A 17845-nucleotide genomic window follows, 5' to 3' on the forward strand; every position below is an offset into this window, starting at 1 on the left:
GTCTACATGTCACCACAGTAGGACAAACCGACAGACAAGTTTGTCTTGCTGTTGGAGACCTCTCGTATCACCCCCAACTGGGTCCCTGTGGCTGACTGTACCTCTGACTGGATTCCTGGCTTTTAATCCCCTTTCTCCTGCTCTTCTGCCCTGCTGTTTTGTGCGTCCTTGAGTTGTCCCTGGGGCTGACTGCTCCTCTGTCAGGGTTCCTGGCTTTTATTCCCTTTCTCCTGCTCTCCGGTCCTGCTGCTTTGGGCGGGCCCGAGTTTCCTCTCCTCACCTAATCCCTTCAGCTGATTGCTCTCTCTCTGGCTTCCTGGCTTTTAATTCCCTTTCTCCTGCTCTTCCGGCCTGCTGCTTTGGGTGTCCCTGAGTTGTCTGTCCTCACCTGTAACCCTATGTATAGAGCATACAGGGGACAAAATTATGAAACCTTCTTAGCCATAACCAAATACCTTGAGTCGCTGGGACTGGGAGTTGAGGACCCCAGTCTCAGAGGACATTTATGTCAACTGGCATAACAAAGTCCACAAAGACAGTTTCTACAGACTACTCTGGTAAGTTGCGACTAGGGTCTTAAAAGCTTGCAAGAGGCCATCTAAGATGCAACTATTGATTGGTCTCTTTCCATCTGGGGCAAAGAAGAGCAAAGAAAATCAAGAATCAAGGAAAAAATTAGTCCAAAATATTAATGGACCATGCAAACCACAGCCTCTACTAGCCTGAGACCAGAAGAACCAGACAGTGCCAGCCTACCACTACAAAATGTTCTGATTGGGATGGACAGAATGGGAGAAATATGTAAAACAAAATTTAAAATCATAAAAAAGACCAGGCTTACTGGTCTGACAGCAACTGGTGGAACCCCTGAGACTATGACCCTTAGATACCTTTCAAATCTGGATCTGAATCAACTCTACAATAACAAAAGGGCAGCATCTGCTCTAAACCAAAGGTAGGACAGGGCAGGAAAGAAGGACTGGAAACAGGGAACCCAGGAAGGAAGTAGGAGAAGTGCTGCTACACTGAGAGGATTGGAAGTAATATTATGAAGCAAGATGTGTATAAATTGTTGGATGTAAAACTAATTTGCTCAATGAACTTTCACCAAACCATGACAAAATGTTCAAAAGAGAAAAAACAAAACACAACCCTAAATCAGTTGCCACTGACTTACGGCGAGCCCATGTGCTGCAGAACAGAAATGTACTCCATGGGGTTTCACTGGCTGATCTTTAGAGAGCCAGGCCTTCCTGAGGTGCCTCTGGGTGGATTTGAACCACCAGCCTTTCAGTTAGTAGCCAAGTGCTGAGCTGTTTGTGCCACTCAGAGATTCCTTCAAATATTCTGGGAACTTGAAATAAATTATTGTTCAACCTCTAGTAACTTTGAAGTGTTCCAGTCAAATGTGCTGAGAAAAGTAAGGATTACATGGCAGCAGCTTTTACAGGCCACAATCTATTTATACATTGCTTCTTCAACTTTAATTTACCTATCATTTCCATCATCCAAGAGGTGCTAGGATTAGACACAGTAATGGAAAAGTGTAATGGCTTAGGTTTCAGGAAGTCTGTCACCAACTTGCCATGTGACCTTGGATAAATCCTTTAATCTGAATCTTCCAGGTTCCCTCTCCAGGTAACAAGGAGGCTATCTAGTCAGTATAAAAGCAGATGTCAAAGTGTCAGCCTTAGCTCGTATTTAAGGAGCTGTGGGCACGGTGCCTAAGGCATCTGACTGCTAACCAGAGGATGGTGGTTCAAACCCACCAGCTGGTCCATGGAGGAAGATGGGACAATCTCCTTCTGTAATGATTTACCACCTCAGAAATCCAATGGAGGTTGCTATGAGTTTGAATCAACTGGATGGCAGTAAGTTTTTTGTTTTAGCTCATATTACTTGTTTTCAAGGGTCAAATGCTACCGTCAAACTGGAATCCTCATTGGTGCCCCAGCACTATTTCTGGTTTTGGCATCAGTCCCTTTGCTTGAGGTGGGTTCCTTTCATTTGTTTGTCGTTGGGACAACCTCCCTATGCTAGCTACTGTGCTACAAGCTAGAAACAAAAAGATGAGGACACAATCCTGACAGACAGAAAATATGAAGAACTGTGAAATAAAGTATCATGGGAGCAATGTCAGTAGTATGTCAAAGTGTAGTAGGGGCACAAGAGAAGAACAGTGGGAACTGGAAACGAATGCTGTTGTTGTTATGTGTCGCTGAGTTGGACCTGACTCATCGCGACCCCTCCTTGGATTTCCGAGGCAGTATCACTACGGAAGTAGATTGCCCCATCTTCCTTCTGAGGAGTGACTGTTGGGTTTGAACCGCCAGCCTTAGGCACTATGCTACCAGAATAAAGAAGTGAAATCTGAGCTTGAATCTTAAAGAATGAGTAGGTGTTTCCCAAGTGGAGAATGAACGGGGAACAGCATTTCAGGCACAGGGAATAGACAAAGCAAAGTCATAAAAAATGGCATGAGTTTGACTCATAGGGAATTAGAGCTGGGAGAGGAAGCAAGCAGAGCAAGAAATAAGAGACAGTCAGAAGCCAGATATGCTAAACTGATGCTAAACTGAAGAGTATGGACTCTACCCTACAGTATGGGATAAATGGACTTTATCCTAGAGCTGGTAAGAAACCTTTAAAAGATTTCTCCAGATTTTCAAGTCAGCTAGGAGACTAGTGCCCTTGTTCAGGCAGAAATAACGAGGGTTGGTGGCTCTGAGGTACTAGTGTGGGAGAAGCCACCCTGGACACCTAACTCATCTTTCCTATAATTCCATTACTCTATTTCTTTGGTAGATATCCACAGTAAAACTGATCACACTTCTCTATAACACAAATTACTACTATGAAGTAAGAGTAATTAACAGGAAGCAAGCACTATGTTTCAGAAACTGGACAGCAGACTCTCTCTTAACAAATGTGCATGCTGAGTGACAGCTCCTCCCACCAGAAGCTGTATGCTTTCCCACAGTCTACAATACTGGTTTATACATTTGTTTTGCCAACTGTACTTATCAAGATTATTTACTTAATTAAATATTATAATAAATGGATGGAATATGAAACCTGAAAATAAAAGTTCTTGTTTTTCAAAAATTACGTTGCTTGCTTTAGAAAGACTCAACATAAATGAGTTGGCTAAACAGTAACAATAGCAGCAGGATCAATAAACAGCTGGATCTGGTGTGAGCAAAACTCTTGAAAAAGAAACTGGGGGAAAACAGGAAAAAATGTAGGATAGGATTTTATAATCTACTTATATGCTATCAAAGATGATAAAAAAATAATCAACAACTAATACAACTTTTGAGAAACAGAAGAAGAAACAGTGTATTAAAGGATTGGACATTTTTGGAAAGGGGACTTTATAAACTTAAATGGAAAAAAAATTCAGCGGCGGTTTTTTCCTCTACAACTCAGTTTTCTTGAAAAACCAGTATTTAGAAACAAGTCTGAAAATCACTTACAAGCCTGTGGATTCTGGAAAGCCATAGCTTTGTCAATTCTTAGCTGAGCCTGAAGGGCACCAACTTCCCATCGACGAAATTCTGGTGCTGTGGTGACATTGAGCAGGAACTCCATTAGAATATCACTACAGAAGACATCAAGGTGAGGGTTACAAGTTCAAATTTAAAACCAATGTCCAAGTTCTACCTAACAGCAATGCTCTCAGCATCAAACTTTAGGCCTTGCGCTAATTACAGTGCTCTGAGCAGTTTGTGAATAAGAATCCAAAACCAAAGTCAGAGGTTATAGGCCCCGCTCCCAAACACCAGCACTGAGCAGCTTTGTTGTCTTTTTAACAACAGACGTCCTCAATATGCACAGATACTTACACATCATCGCGTAGGCATTCCACGGTGTAAGCCATGTTTTCCCTTGTTGTAGTCACACTGAATTGGAAACAAATTACAGTCAGTTATCTAATCTGAAAGTCAGCTTTTCTTTATATCTTCATTAATCAACCAATTACCTTGGGAAAAAAGTTTTGTAAGTATAAAAAAGTAAAAACAGCAATGTGACAAAACCTCACATACTCATCAACTAAACTTTAAAGACGTTTATATATGTTTGTGCGTGTGTATACAAACATATGTACGTAAATATCTATCTCCCACATATCACCCATTATACATCTATATGTATACATACATACATACATACATACATAGTATATATACATTCTGCTTTGCAGAAGGAAGGTAGGGCAATCTACTTGTGAAGATTTACGGCCTTGGAAACCCAATGGGGGTTGCTATGAGTTGGAATCGACTCAATGGAAGTGAGTTTTATACATACATACATATACATATAATATATGCACACATATATGTTGTTGTTGTTATTGTTGTTATGTGCTGTTGAGTCAGACCTGACTCATAGCAACCCCTCCTTGGGTCTCTGAGGCAGTATTACTACAGAAGTAGATTGCCCCATCTTCCTTCCGAGGAGAGGCTGGTGGGTTTGAACTGCCCGCCTTTTGGTTAGAAGTCAAGTGTCTTAGGCACTAACCTACCAGAGCTCCTGCACACATATATAATTATAGTAAAAATATGTATAACAAAAATTTGCCAACAGTGGTTCCGGGTCAGTAACACTGATGATGCTCATTATGTGTAACTATCAAAATATGTATTTTTAAAACAAAGCAAAATCCTCACAAATGAAGTAAAAAAATCTCTTTGTACCCTTCCCAGGCCTATTCCTCCTTCTCTCCCACTCTGGAAACAACTACAATCATAAGCGCTGCACAGTAATACTCTGTTTAAAAAATTACAAATGTATCATAGCTTAAAAATCCCCCCCAGTTAATTAATTATTGTGATTTGGGTGAAAGTTTACAGAGCAATCCACCATCCATACAGCAGTTCACATACACTGTCTCATGACACTGACTACAATTACCCCAATGCAACAGCTCCCCTCCCACTTCCTCCTGATAGTTACCTCTTCCCTGTGCCCACCCTCCATGCACTCCTGCCCCCTGAGCTGTCTCCCTGTGCATACACAGCCTTTCTTTCTCCCATGATTGTTCTCTCCAAGGAATGTATCTACCTCAGGTAAATGTTCAACTCCTATGCCTGTCATTTGTTTGGCTGGAAGCCACAGGTGTGGGTTCAATTCCAAACCTGAAGGGCAGCTAGGGGCCTACTCTCAGTGGTTCCACGAGGCTCTATCAGACCAGCAAACCTTCATACCTTAAAAATCTTGGAATTTGTTTTTGCAGGATGCCCTGTTGCTACCTCTGTAGCTCATTCCTTAACTGCTATTTAGTATTCCCATCATGACTAGGACACTTTATCTGTTTGCCTACTGGTTATTTACATTGTTTCTAATCTTTACAAAGATAAAACATCTTCATGCATGTGGATTAAAAACCACCCAATCTTTATGGATATTTTATGCTCCTTTTCAACTTTAGTAGATAGTTCTAACTCTTTTCTAAGCAGTTAAATTACTTACTCTCCCACCAGCAGAATAAAAGATTTCCCATCTACCTTATTATCGCCAGCACATCACCTTAGCAGAAATCTGATGGGTCTGAAATGGTATCACACTGTTGATTACAAATAAGATCACTGCTTCTGGTTTCCGCTTCTGAGGAGAGGCTATCCCTATCCTTTATCCTGATTAGCAGCTCTTTGTTTTTCCAAACAGTAATCCTCTCCAAGGAGCTCTGGTAGCATAGTGCCTAAGGCACTTGACTGCTAACCAGAAGGCTGGTGGTTCAAACCCACCAGCCACTCCTTGGAAGGAAGGCTAGGCAATCCTACTTCTGTAGGGATACTGCCTCGGAAACCTAAGGAGGGGTCGCTATGAGTCGGGGCTGACTCAACGGCACATAACAACAAACAACAATCCTCTCCAAGTTATGTATGTTGAAAATATCTACTTCCACTTAGTTGCTGAAAGTTTTACTATACTTAAGCCATAAAGATGCTTTAAATTTTGACACAGTCAAATTCATCAGTCTTTTCCTGTCTGTGCCCTGTTTAAAAAATCCTTCACCATTTGGATAACTGAGAAAATTTTACTTACAAGTGAGTATTTTCTAGTTTCTACTATTTATTCTCTATTATTTGTTTCCACAAACCTTAATTTACCACCAACTGCTTCAATTCCACGGGTTATCTTGAAAGATGAAGCACCTTTTGTAGTCTGGAAAAAAGAATTTTTTTTTAGTGGTTCTTCAATGCCAAGTTGAGTAAACATGCTTTAATGTCTGCCACTGGCAGAGTCAAAAGGAACTTTATGTAAACAGCAGATCTTTTTTTAGCTTAAGATTTATAAAACAAGGTACTAAAAAGCACAAGTACATGTTTTTATATAAAGTACATTTAGGAAAAATTCTATTATCAAATGCAAGCTTACCAGATTCATTAGTATATTGTGGAAGAGAGTTGCATGGGGAGAAGAGTAATCTTCTTTCAACTTTTAGTACTTTTCTTTTCCTTTCCACTGAGTTCTTACGATGTGATACCAGCATTGAAATGGACATTAATATACTGCTTCTCTCTAGCAAACATTCTGTTTATTCATGTTATAATTGCCCTCTTTAAATCACATTAAATTGGGGGCCAGTGCTTTTAAGTTTTTCTTTTTCTTAAGCCTACAATTCCACTGCATTTCCAAACATGTTGAGGATGTTAAGATGCTTACCAAACTGGATGCAAGACGCAGCAAATGAGAGGTTCCCAAGTTGTTGGAGTCCTCATACCTACTGCCTGCTTTAATGAACAAACCAATTCTTGATGCAGGAGCATAGTTTTCCAGGGACGCAATCACTAAACCATTTGGTAATTTGGTAAACTGAATTTAAAATAAAGGAGAGAAGTGATTAATATCGTTGTTTTACAAAAGAGTAGGAAGCACATGCTGGTTCTAAAACATGGCAGTGAGACTCACCTCGAGGTCCTGAGGCTGTGCAGGCGCTCCTGCAGGGGCAGCTGTGGCTTTAACTTTGGGAGCAACTTTGAGGGAGTAAAACCTCTAAACACAAAAGACAGGTTATAAATTTTTCTCTTAAGAACAGGACTTTACATAGTGGCAGTGGATCCTAGTGTACCCAAGCAACAAGGAATGTTCGGCGATAAGAGAATGGTAACTACCTCCAAGGGAGGACTGAGCTGGATAACTCGTTACGGGTTCATTAACTCACCAATTTACCCAAGCCATTCTAAAATTTGTATTGGCTGTGATTTGTAGAACCTCTAGGAATACTGTACGTGCATTTTTACTATATAAAGAATTACTATATTTTCTTTTACCTTTTAACAATCTTATTAAAACATCAAAGGAGCCCTGGTGGCACAGTGGTTAAGAGCTTGGCTACTAACTGAAAGGTCAGCAGTTTGAACTCACCAGCTGCTCCACAAGAGAAAGATGCTGATGCCTGCTTCTGTGAAGATTGACAGCCTAGGAAACCCCATGGGGCAGTTCCACTCTGTCCGATAGGGTCACTATGAATCGGAAGTGACTGGACAACAATAGTTTGTTCTTTAAATTAAAGTATCAAATATTTCTTTCTTGTTCTGATACTTTGGAGTTTTTTTTTTTTTTTTTTTTTTAAAGTGGGATTGCCAATTCTCCACTCTTTTTTTTTTTCCATTTCCTTTTATACATTTTAAGGGGCTCTGGTGGCACAGTGCCTAAGGCATTTGACTGCTAACCAGAAGTTTGGCGGTTCAAACCCACTACTGATCCATGGAAGGAAGATGGGGTAACCTACTTCGGTAGATTTACCACCTTGGAAACCCAATGGGAGTCACTGTGAGGTGGAATCAACTCGATGGCAGCAGGTTTAGTTTTGGATTTTACAGATTTTAGCACTGCTGCCTCCCTTATCTTTCCAGAGAGTCTCGTCTTTTTTACTGTTGTCAACCTGAAATGATTTCATCTCCCTGATCATTCCAGCAACCTTTTTTCCTTAAAAAAGACAAGGGCAAATACTGCGTAACATGGATGAACTTGGAGGACATTATACTGAATAAAATAAGTCAATCACAGGACAAATATTATATTAGTTCATGATCGTAAAAAGTCAAGGAAAGGTTTATATATGGAAAGAAACTTTCTTTGTTGGTTCCTAGGGTGGCAGCGGAGGGGAGGGAACAATGTAAAAAAAAAAAAAAGACAAAGGCTACAAAGGAAACTTCCTCCCAGGCCCCATATTTTCATAGTACTTAACTCTCTTCAGTGCTACACTCAGGCCACACAACCAAGGGCTTTACCTTCCTTGACTAAATCTAAATGTCAGTCATCCTGAGATTGTTAACAATAACTTCTTCACCCACAGCACAGTCTTAAATTGTAAGCCACTGGTGGGCTAAAGAGGTCTTATCTGACATTTAAGATACCAGATCTGAAATGCATTAACTTTATTTTTTATGGGCAAATGAAGGAGTCCTGGTGGCACAGTGGTTAAGTGCTTGGCTGCTTACTGAAGGTTGGTGGTTCAAACCAACCAGCTGCTCTATGGAAGAAAGATGTGGCAGTCTGCTTCCATAAAGATGACAGTCTTAGAAACCCCACGGGGCTGCTCTACTCTGAACTACTGGGTTGCCACTGGAAATCACAATCAACTCGACAGCAATGGGTTTGGTGTTTTGGTTATGGGCAAATGATACACAATGCCAAAAAATTCATTTTGATCATGGCCAAAGGTTACTAGTCCAGATGGGAAGAGTTAGTAAAATCTAAATCTGGTGCTCCCAAGGTTCAGATGAACATGCTGCTGGAGTTTCTGAGAGCCCCCATCAGAGGCTGCTACGCCCCTGCTCTGAACATGTCCAGAAGGGCTGTTCAATGCACATTCAGCATCAGTGCTATACTCAGTTGGCTGCTGGCTTTCATTTGCTGTTAGTATTGCTTTTTAATTATGAATTACAATTAGTTTGCTGGGTGTGGCAGTTAACCGTACTTGTGATTTTGGCTTTGATTTTCCCCAAAATAAATGTAAAGATATTTGGATATTACAGTTCAAATACAAGTAATCCACAATTCCACTGACAAGGGAGATTTAGGTGCCTTGCCCTCAAATGTGCCTGAACTGTGAGGGACATGTTTTATTCATGTAAGTTGCAAATAACTATCCCAGTAATTGTCATAAAGTTACTGGATTGTTTTAATAACAGAATGTGTATAAATTTCTTGCTGAAAGTGAGAATAACTTGGAGCACTTACTCATGAAGATTAAAGACTACGGTCTGCAGTATGGATTACACCACAATATAAAGAAAACAAAAATTCTCACAACTGGACCAATAAGCAACATCATGATAAATGGAGAAAAGATTTAAGTTATCAAAAATTTCATATTACTTGGTTCTACGATCAACGCCAATGGAAGCAGCAGTCAAGACATCAAATGACGTATTGCACTGGGCAAATCTGATGCAAAAGACCTCTTTCAAGTGCTGAAGAGCAAAGATATCTCCTTGAAGACTAAGATGCACCTAACTCAAGCCGTGGTATTTTCAATCGTCTCATATGCATGTGAGAGCTGGACAATGAATAAGGATGACTGAAGGAGAGTTGATGCTTTTGAGTTGTGGTGTTGGCGAAAAATGCTGAAAGTACCATGGACTGCTGAAAGAACTAACAAATCTGTCCTGGAAGAAGTGCAGCCAGAAGGTACCTTGGAAGTGAGAATGGCCAACTTTGTCTCACCTACTATGGTCATGCTGTCAGAAGGGAGCAGTCTCTGGAGAACAGTATCATGCTTGGTAAAGTGAAGGGTCAATGAAAAAGGGGAAGGCCTTCAACAGGATGGACTGACACAGTGGCTACGGCAATGGGCTCAGGTATAGAAGGGATCATGAGGCTGCCACAGGACCAGGCAGTGTTTCCTTCTGTTGTACACAAGGTTGCTATGAGTCGGAGGCAACTCCATGCAACATAACAATAATAATATATCAACTTATTCTCATGTGAAAATAAGCGCTATCATCAGCAACATAAACTATTGCTTTCAAGTGTACTGCAATTTGTTTACTTTGGTCCTCTCCAACTCTGTTCTCTTGGGTTCTTTTTTCTACTGGAATATTAGGATGGATGGAAATGGGGGAGGGGCTGGAGGTTTGGAGGTCTTTCAGCAGTCTAACTGGTCTGCTCTCAAAAGTTTCTGAAGCATTGGTTTGTCCAGGTATGACAGGAAGGGTAAAAGAATCACGGCCATTTGTATAATCCACAGGACACTGATATTAACAACAAGCCAGCAGATTCGTCATTCCCTGACCTGGATCTGCATCTCCCTCCAGCAGGGATTCTCAACTTCAGTACTATCGACTTTTGAGGCTGAGTAATTCTTCCTGGTGGTGGTGGTGGGGTGTCCTGCAACGTAGGCTACTTAGCAGCATCCCTGTCTTCTAGATGCCAATAGCAGCCCCCTACCAAGTTATGAAGGCCTGACACTGCCAAGTGCCCCCGGGAAAGCACAATCACCCCTAGTCAAAAAATTTTTTTTAAATGCTCCCATCCCCCTTGATACACAGTTACAGACACTGAGGCTTGAATTTTTCCCAAGTGACAGCTGTGTTTCCTTTGGGCAGGGGGCCTAAAGCAGCTCTGCAGAAGAGACCAAGAGCTTCTCCTGGAAGAACCCTCTAACAAGAGATGAAGAAAAGTACATGCTATATTGCCATGAGGCGCTCTGGCAGCGTAGTCCCTAAGGCACTTGACTGCTAACCAGAAGGCTGGCGGTTCAAACCCACCAGCCACTCCTCGGGAGGAAGATGGGGCAATCTACTTCCGTAGTGATACTGCCTCGGAAACCCAAGGATGGGCTATGAGTCGGGTCCGACTCGACGGCACATAACAACAACATGCTGCCATGACACCCTAAGAGTAAATAATGACATTCCAGGTACTGTGATTAGCGCTATTCTTTCATTAGCTCATTTCTTCTTCATAACCCCACTCATAAGCCCATTTAACGATTGGCGACATTCAAGCTGCGTGACACACCCAGGAGCAGAGGCGGCTGCTGATAGGGTAGGGGTGGAGAGTTAGCTCTTTACTGGCCACAAGCCCCGCGAATCCGTGGTCTCCTAGGGCACGCAAGTGCAAAGTGACCTTCAGAGGTCTTTCCACCGCGTCGTTTCACTACCGCTTTCAATCCCTCTCCCTCTCTTCAGGTTTTCCGACGTAAAGTCTCTGCTCATAGAGCGCGCTGGATTTACAGTGCCCAACCCTGCCTGCAGGCCACTTTGCTCTCAGGGTTCAGCGGAAGGGCGGACCGAAGCCCAAGACCCCAGGTGCTCTAAACTAGGCACCTCTGGTCCGCACAACCTTGCTGACAAACTGCTTCCCAGTTCTTTCCCAAACCCGCCGCCTGTGCTCACCGAGAGGGTCCTGGCTCTGGTTAGCAGCTTCATGGCTCAAGGTTTCTCTGTCCCACGGCCCCTGCCGGGTTACAGGAAAGCAAGATGGTGGCAGAGTACGAGAGTTTCCCAGCTTTCCCCGCGAACACGCTTTCCCACGCCCCTTTTACGAGAGGCCCTCTCTATATGCTTTGCGCTCTACTGCTCCCAGGAGCTGGTGGATCAGTCCAATATCTTCAAGACGTGGGCTAGGGAGATGCAAGGTTTTGTAAGTAAATATAAAGCACATAATCTAGTTTAACGCTTCTTGGATCTTTTTCATGTCTTGGATATCCATTTGGTAATTCGTTAGGAGTACGTCTACGACAATCTATTATGACTCCCCCTCCGCCACTTTGGATTCTTCCGATCTACATCCTCCAATAAAACAGCCTTTTCCCCAGGATTCCAAACGGCTCCGGGCTCGCGCCTTCTCTGGAACTGCTTTCTGAGTCCTTGGAAACGGGTGTTTTTGTAAAATAATAATAATAATAAAAATAAAACATCATCAACAACAAAACAACCAACCTCATTGCCGTGGAGTGGAGTCCGACTCACCGCGACCCCTCCTTGGGTTTCCAAGGCGGTATCACTACGGGAGTGTTGTTGAGTAGATTGCCCAATCTCCGAGCCCTTGGAAACGGGTGGTTTTAGGAGAGTTCAACTTGTTGGCGTATGTGAAGAGCAGCCGGGCTTGAGCGCCGCTTACTCCGTGAATTCCTCACTATATCATTAACTCCACTAAAGCAGACGCTTTGTCGGATAAATTCGCAGCTCTATCCTCTGAAAGTCTGGGACATAGATAATTGCGTCCGCCAGCTAGAGAATCCTCACAACTAAGGTCGCTCTCATGGAGTTTATACTCCAGGCTAGGGTGACGTGGGGGAAAAGAAAAAAACTCACTGCTGTGGAGACAGCGACCCTGAGGCAGTATCACTACGAAAGTAGATTGCCCAATCTGCCTTCCCAGGAGTGGCTTGGTGGGTTTTAACCGCCAACCTTCTGGTTAGCAGTCAAAATTGCCTTAGGCACTGCGTCACCAGAGGTCCTGAATTAAAAAGCAAACTATAATTTTCGTATGAAGATAGTAGCACTGTTCCATTCTCTGGTAGCGTAGTGCCTAAGGCACTTGACTGCTAACCAGGAGGCTGGTGGTTCAAACCCACCAGCCACTCCTCGGAAGGAAGATTGGGCAATCGACTTCCGTGGTGATACTGCCTCGGAAACCCAAAGAGGGGTCGCTATGAGTTTGGTCCATTGGACGGCACATAACAACAAGATACTTATTTTGGAGCTTTGGTGGTGCAGTGCCTAAGGCATTTGACTGCTAACCAAAAGGTTGGCAGTTCAAACCCACCTTGGAAGGAAGCCTGGGCAATCTACTTCTGTAAAGATTTACCACCTCTGAAACCCGATAGGGGTTTGCTATGAGTTGGAAATCAACTTGATGGCAGTGAGGCTTCCCCTCCCCGCCCTTAAATTCATTTTTATCATGGTAAGCGGTGTGGGTAAGGTTTCCTTCCTAAATGTTCTTGTTCTTTGGTGCCTTCCACTCTTTTCTCATAGCGACCCTGTGTAAACAGAACGAAACACTGCCCAGTCCTGTGCCAGCCTCACAATCCTTGCTATACCTGAGCCCATCGTTGCAGCCACTGTGCCAACCCATATAATTGAGGGCCTTCCTCTTTTCTGTTGACCCTCCACTTTACCAAGCACGATATGCTTCTCCAGGGAGTGGTCCTTTCTGACCTGACCAAAGTGGGTCAAATGGAGTCTTGCTATTCTCACTTCCAAATAGATGTATTAAAGTTCATCTAACAATATTGGTAAGTTAGCTATAGGCAATAGGGAGATATGGCAGAAACCTTGAAGAGGTTAGAACTTTGGTCTGGGAAATACTACTCTGATCAAGTCACTCACCTGCTTAAAGTCCTTGATTCCCCGTTAACTTTTGGATGAAGCTGTTGTTGTTAGGTGACGTTGAGTTGATTCCGACTCATAGCGAATCCATGGACAACAGAACGAAACCCTGCCTGGTCCTCACCATCCTCACCATCTCGGCTATGCTTGCAGCCACTGTGTCAATCCGTCTGGTTGAGGATCCTCCCTGTTTTACCTCCCCTTTACCAAGCTTGATAACCTTTTCCAGGGACTGTTTCCTTCTGACAACATGACCTAGGTAGGTGAGATGATGTCTGGCCGCTATTGCTTCTAAGGAGCATCCTGGCTGCACTTCCTCCAGGACAAATTTGTTCTTTCTTCTGGTGGTGGTGGTGTTGTTCTGTGCCATGGAGTTGGACCCGACTCATAGCGACCCCTCCTTGGGTTTCCGGGGCAGTATCACTATGGAAGTAGATTGTCCAACCTTCCTTCTGAGGAGTGGCTGGTGGGTTTGAACCGCCAGGCTTCTGGTTAGCAGTCAAGTGCCTTAGGCATTACGCTACCAGAGCTCCCAGTTCTGGTACTACATGGTATTTTCACTATTCTTCACCAACACCACATCAGTTGGTGTTGGTGAAGAATAAGGCATCAGTTCTTCTTTGGTCTGCCTTATTCATTGTCCAGCTTTCACATGCATATGAGGCAGTTGAAAATACCATGGTTTGGGTTAGGGGCACCTTAGTCTTCAAAGTGGCTTGGGTTAGGGGCACCTTAGTCTTCAAAGTGGGAGCTCTGGTAGCATGGTGCCTAAGGCATTTGACTGCTCACCAGAAGCCTGGCGGTTCAAACCCACCAGCCACTCCTCGGAAGGAAGGTTGGACAATCTACTTCCATAGTGATACTGCCCCGGAAACCCAAGGAGGGGTCGCTATGAGTCGGGGCCGACTGGAAGGCAGTGAGTTTGGTTTTTTGGTATTACTTTTTAATAATCACCTCCAAACTGGCTTCCCCCTTGAGTCCCGTCACTGGAACATCATCATCCAACAATGCAGGTGAATTGGGACACACACACACACACACACACACACACCCTCCTTGTAATCTTCCTTTATTCTTCCCGTAGATTAAAACACCATCTACACATTAAAACATAACTGCAACCCAGATAAAGGACAAAAAAGACTTTCTGTTCAAAATTTGATAGAGTTTGAAATATAATTTATTATCAGCTATATAAACCATAACATCCCAAGTCTTCAGTGTTCTGCCACACTACAAAATTATCCATTAAACTTCAAACTGTAAAGTATGAGTGCCACCTGGTGGTTATGTTTCATGTCTTATCATGCCCAATTTATGCATTTTCCTTCAGCGCCCAATCAGTCCTACAAGACTTTACAGTGATAGTTGACGCTGGGCCCGTGACTCCTATTCCCATTTTTGTTCTCACGCTCCACACCCTTTGAAAAATTAATGCCCCCACAGTACGGTATAGTATAGTAGTAGTAAGCCCCCATAGTGAAGGGAGGTAGTAAAGGACTTAAGAATGGAAGGAACAGAAGGAGCAAATGGGTGACCAAAAGGCTAACAAGGAAATGGAGACAAGAGGGTTGTCAAGGTGGGGCTCCAAACTGCTCATGTGTTTATTTCTTATGTTGCCAATTCAAAGGAGCTCTGGCAAAACATTCAGCTGCTAACCGAAAGGTCAGAGGTTTCAACCCACCAGCTGCTCTGGAGGCTGGAGAAAGATGAGGCAGTCTGCTTTTGTAAAGATTTAGACCATGGGGCAGTTCTACTCTGTTCTGTAAGGTTGCTATGAGTCAGAATTGACTCCATGGCAGTGAGTTTTTGGTTTGGTTTGATTGCTGATTTAAATATAGTCTAACATCTCTCTTCTTTGCTTGTAATACCGATGGCCCAGTTTAGCATATAAATTAGGATGCAGGCAACAGGAAGCCTTGAAGCTTCTCCAGATTGTCTTACCAGCTCGTGTCAGGTTTCTGCCACAACGCTAGTGCTTCAATGTGGAAGAGAATGGGATTATGGAAATTGTTTCTGCATAGGAGATGCTGAAAGCTCTGGGAGAGGAGACATACAGGAAGAAAGTAGACATGGGGGAGGGAGGAGTGCATGGAGGCTTTCTGTGTTAGTTTTCTGAACTAACTCCTTGCCCTAAGCTTGAGTGGGCTGGGGAATGTCAAGGGAAGCAGGATATAGAGGTAACACTGACCACAGGGAAGTGGCCTGAGTTTAAGTGGGAGCTCTGGTAGCATGGTGCCTAAGGCATTTGACTGCTCACCAGAAGCCTGGCGGTTCAAACCCACCAGCCACTCCTCGGAAGGAAGGTTGGACAATCTACTTCCATAGTGATACTGCCCCGGAAACCCAAGGAGGGGTCGCTATGAGTCGGGGCCGACTCAACGGCAAACAACAACAACAACAACAGTCTTCAAAGTGACATCTTTGCTTCTTAACACTTGAAAGAGGTCTTTTGCAGCAGATTTGCCCAGTACAATATGACATCTGATTTCTTGACTGCTGCTTCCATGAGTGTTGATTGTGGATCCAAGTAAAATGAAATTCCTGAGAACTTCAATCTTTTCTCCGTTTATTGTGATGTTGTGAGGATTTCTGTTTTCTTTATGTTGAGGTGTAATCCATACTGAAGACTGTAGTCTTTGATCTTCATCAGGAAGTGCTTCAAGTCATCTTCACTTTCAGCAAGCAAGGTTGTGTCACCTGCATATTGCAGGCTGTTAGTCATCCAATCCTAACACGGTATTCTTCTCCAGATAGTTCAGCTTCTTGGATTATTTGGTCAGCACACAGATGGAATAAGTACAGTGAAAAGATACAACCCTGACTTAGACTCTTCCTGATTTTAAGCCATGCAGTTTCCCCTTCTTCTTTTCAGACAACAGCCTCTTGCTGTATGTACAGGTTCCTCATGAGCACAATTAAGTATTCTGGAATTCTCATTCTTCGGAACGTTATCCATAATTTGTTATGATCCACACAGTCAAATGCCTTTTCATAGTATTATATTAACACAGGCAAACATCTTTCTGGTGTTCTTTGCTCTCAACCAAAATCCATCTGACATGAGCAATGATATCCTTAGTTCCACATCCTCTTCTGAGTCCAGCTTGAATTTCTGGAAGTTCTGTATTGATGTATGCCACAAGCATTTTTGAATCGTCTTCAGCAAAATTTTATTTGCGTCTGATAATGATATTGTTCAATAATTTCCACATTCTGTGGGATCACCTTTCTTAGGAATGGGCATAAATATGGATCTCTTACAGTCAGGTGGCCAAGCAGCTGTCTTCTACATTTCTTGGCATAGACAAGTGCCTCCAGTGCTGCATCGTTTGTTGCAACATCTCAGTGGGTATTCCATCAATTCCTGGAGCCTTGTTTTTGCCAGTTCCTTCAGGGCAGCTTGGACTTCTTTCAGTACCATTGGTTCCTGATCATATGCTACCTCCTGAAATAGTTGAACATCAATCACTTGAATTTTTCCTTTAGTTCTTTCATCTTGAGAAATGTGGAGCTGTTTGTTCCTTCTTCTAACTCTAGGCCTTTGAACATTTCATTACAATACTTTGCTCTGTTTTCTTGAGCTGCCCTTTGAAGCCTTCTGTTCAGCTCTTCTATCTTGTCATGTGCTTTTGTTACTCTCCATTCAAAAGCAAGTTTCAGAGTCTCTTCTCACATCCATTTTGGTATTTTCTTCCTTTCTTTTTAATGATCTTTTGCTTTCTTTATGTATGATGTTCTTGATGTCATCCCACAACTCACCTGGTTTTTGGTCATTGGTGTTCAATGCATCAAATCTATTCTTCAGGTGATCTCTAAATTCAGGTGGGATGTAATCAAGGTACATATTTTGGCTCTCATGGACTTGTTTTCATTTTCTTCATCTTCAATTTGAACTTGCATATGAACAATTGATGGTCTGTTCCATAGTCAATTTCTGGCCTTGTTTTGACTGGTAATAGTGAGCTTCTCCATTGTCTCTTTCCATAGATGTAGTCACTCTGAATCTTGTGTATTCCTTCTGGTGAGGTCTACGTGTATAGCTGCCATTTATGTCGTTGAAAAATAGTATTTGCAATGAATAAATTGTTGGTCTATCATGTGATCTCCAGAGTCATTTCTATCACCAAACCAAAAAAACCAAACTCACTGCCATCAAGTCAATTAGGTGTATGGATATTATCCTATCACTGACACCATCATACTTCAGGATAGATCTTGAAATGTACTATTTTGACAAGTTACTCACCAGCTTAAAATTCTTCATTGATTCCCTGTTTATTTTCAGATGAAGTTAGAACTCACTGAAATGGCATACAAAATTCTTTCTCCATTACTTTTTAAGGGAGTTCTGGTAGCGTAGTGACTAAGGCATTTGACTGCTAACCACAAGGCTGGCGGTTCAAACCCACCAGCCACTCCTCGGAAGGAAGACTGAGCAATCTACTTCCGTAGTGATACTGCCTTGGAAACCCATGGAGGGGTCACTATGAGTCAGATCCGACTCAATGGCAGTGAATTTGGTTTGGTTTTTTGGTATTACTTTTTAATAATCA

At 42.7% G+C, this 17845-nt stretch overlaps 1 protein-coding gene across 1 annotated transcript in view; it reads right to left on the reverse strand.

The window, feature by feature from the left end:
- LOC103207535 (cytochrome b-c1 complex subunit 2, mitochondrial) overlaps positions 1 to 11384 on the reverse strand; it is a 45331-nt gene extending 33947 nt beyond the window's left edge. Inside the window, exons 1-6 of the mRNA XM_007953186.2 lie at positions 11352 to 11384; positions 6916 to 6999; positions 6670 to 6819; positions 6104 to 6168; positions 3846 to 3902; positions 3477 to 3601 (exon numbers count right to left, since the gene is read on the reverse strand). Coding sequence (XP_007951377.1) covers positions 3477 to 3601; positions 3846 to 3902; positions 6104 to 6168; positions 6670 to 6819; positions 6916 to 6999; positions 11352 to 11384 — 514 coding nt within the window. The remainder of the gene's footprint in view (positions 1 to 3476; positions 3602 to 3845; positions 3903 to 6103; positions 6169 to 6669; positions 6820 to 6915; positions 7000 to 11351) is intronic.
- Between the last annotated feature and the right edge of the window lie 6461 nt (positions 11385 to 17845).

Source organism: Orycteropus afer, unplaced genomic scaffold (assembly GCF_000298275.1).
Source record: "Orycteropus afer afer isolate SDZICR_OR568_19922 unplaced genomic scaffold, OryAfe1.0 scaffold00376, whole genome shotgun sequence".
Lineage (NCBI taxonomy): Eukaryota > Metazoa > Chordata > Mammalia > Tubulidentata > Orycteropodidae > Orycteropus > Orycteropus afer.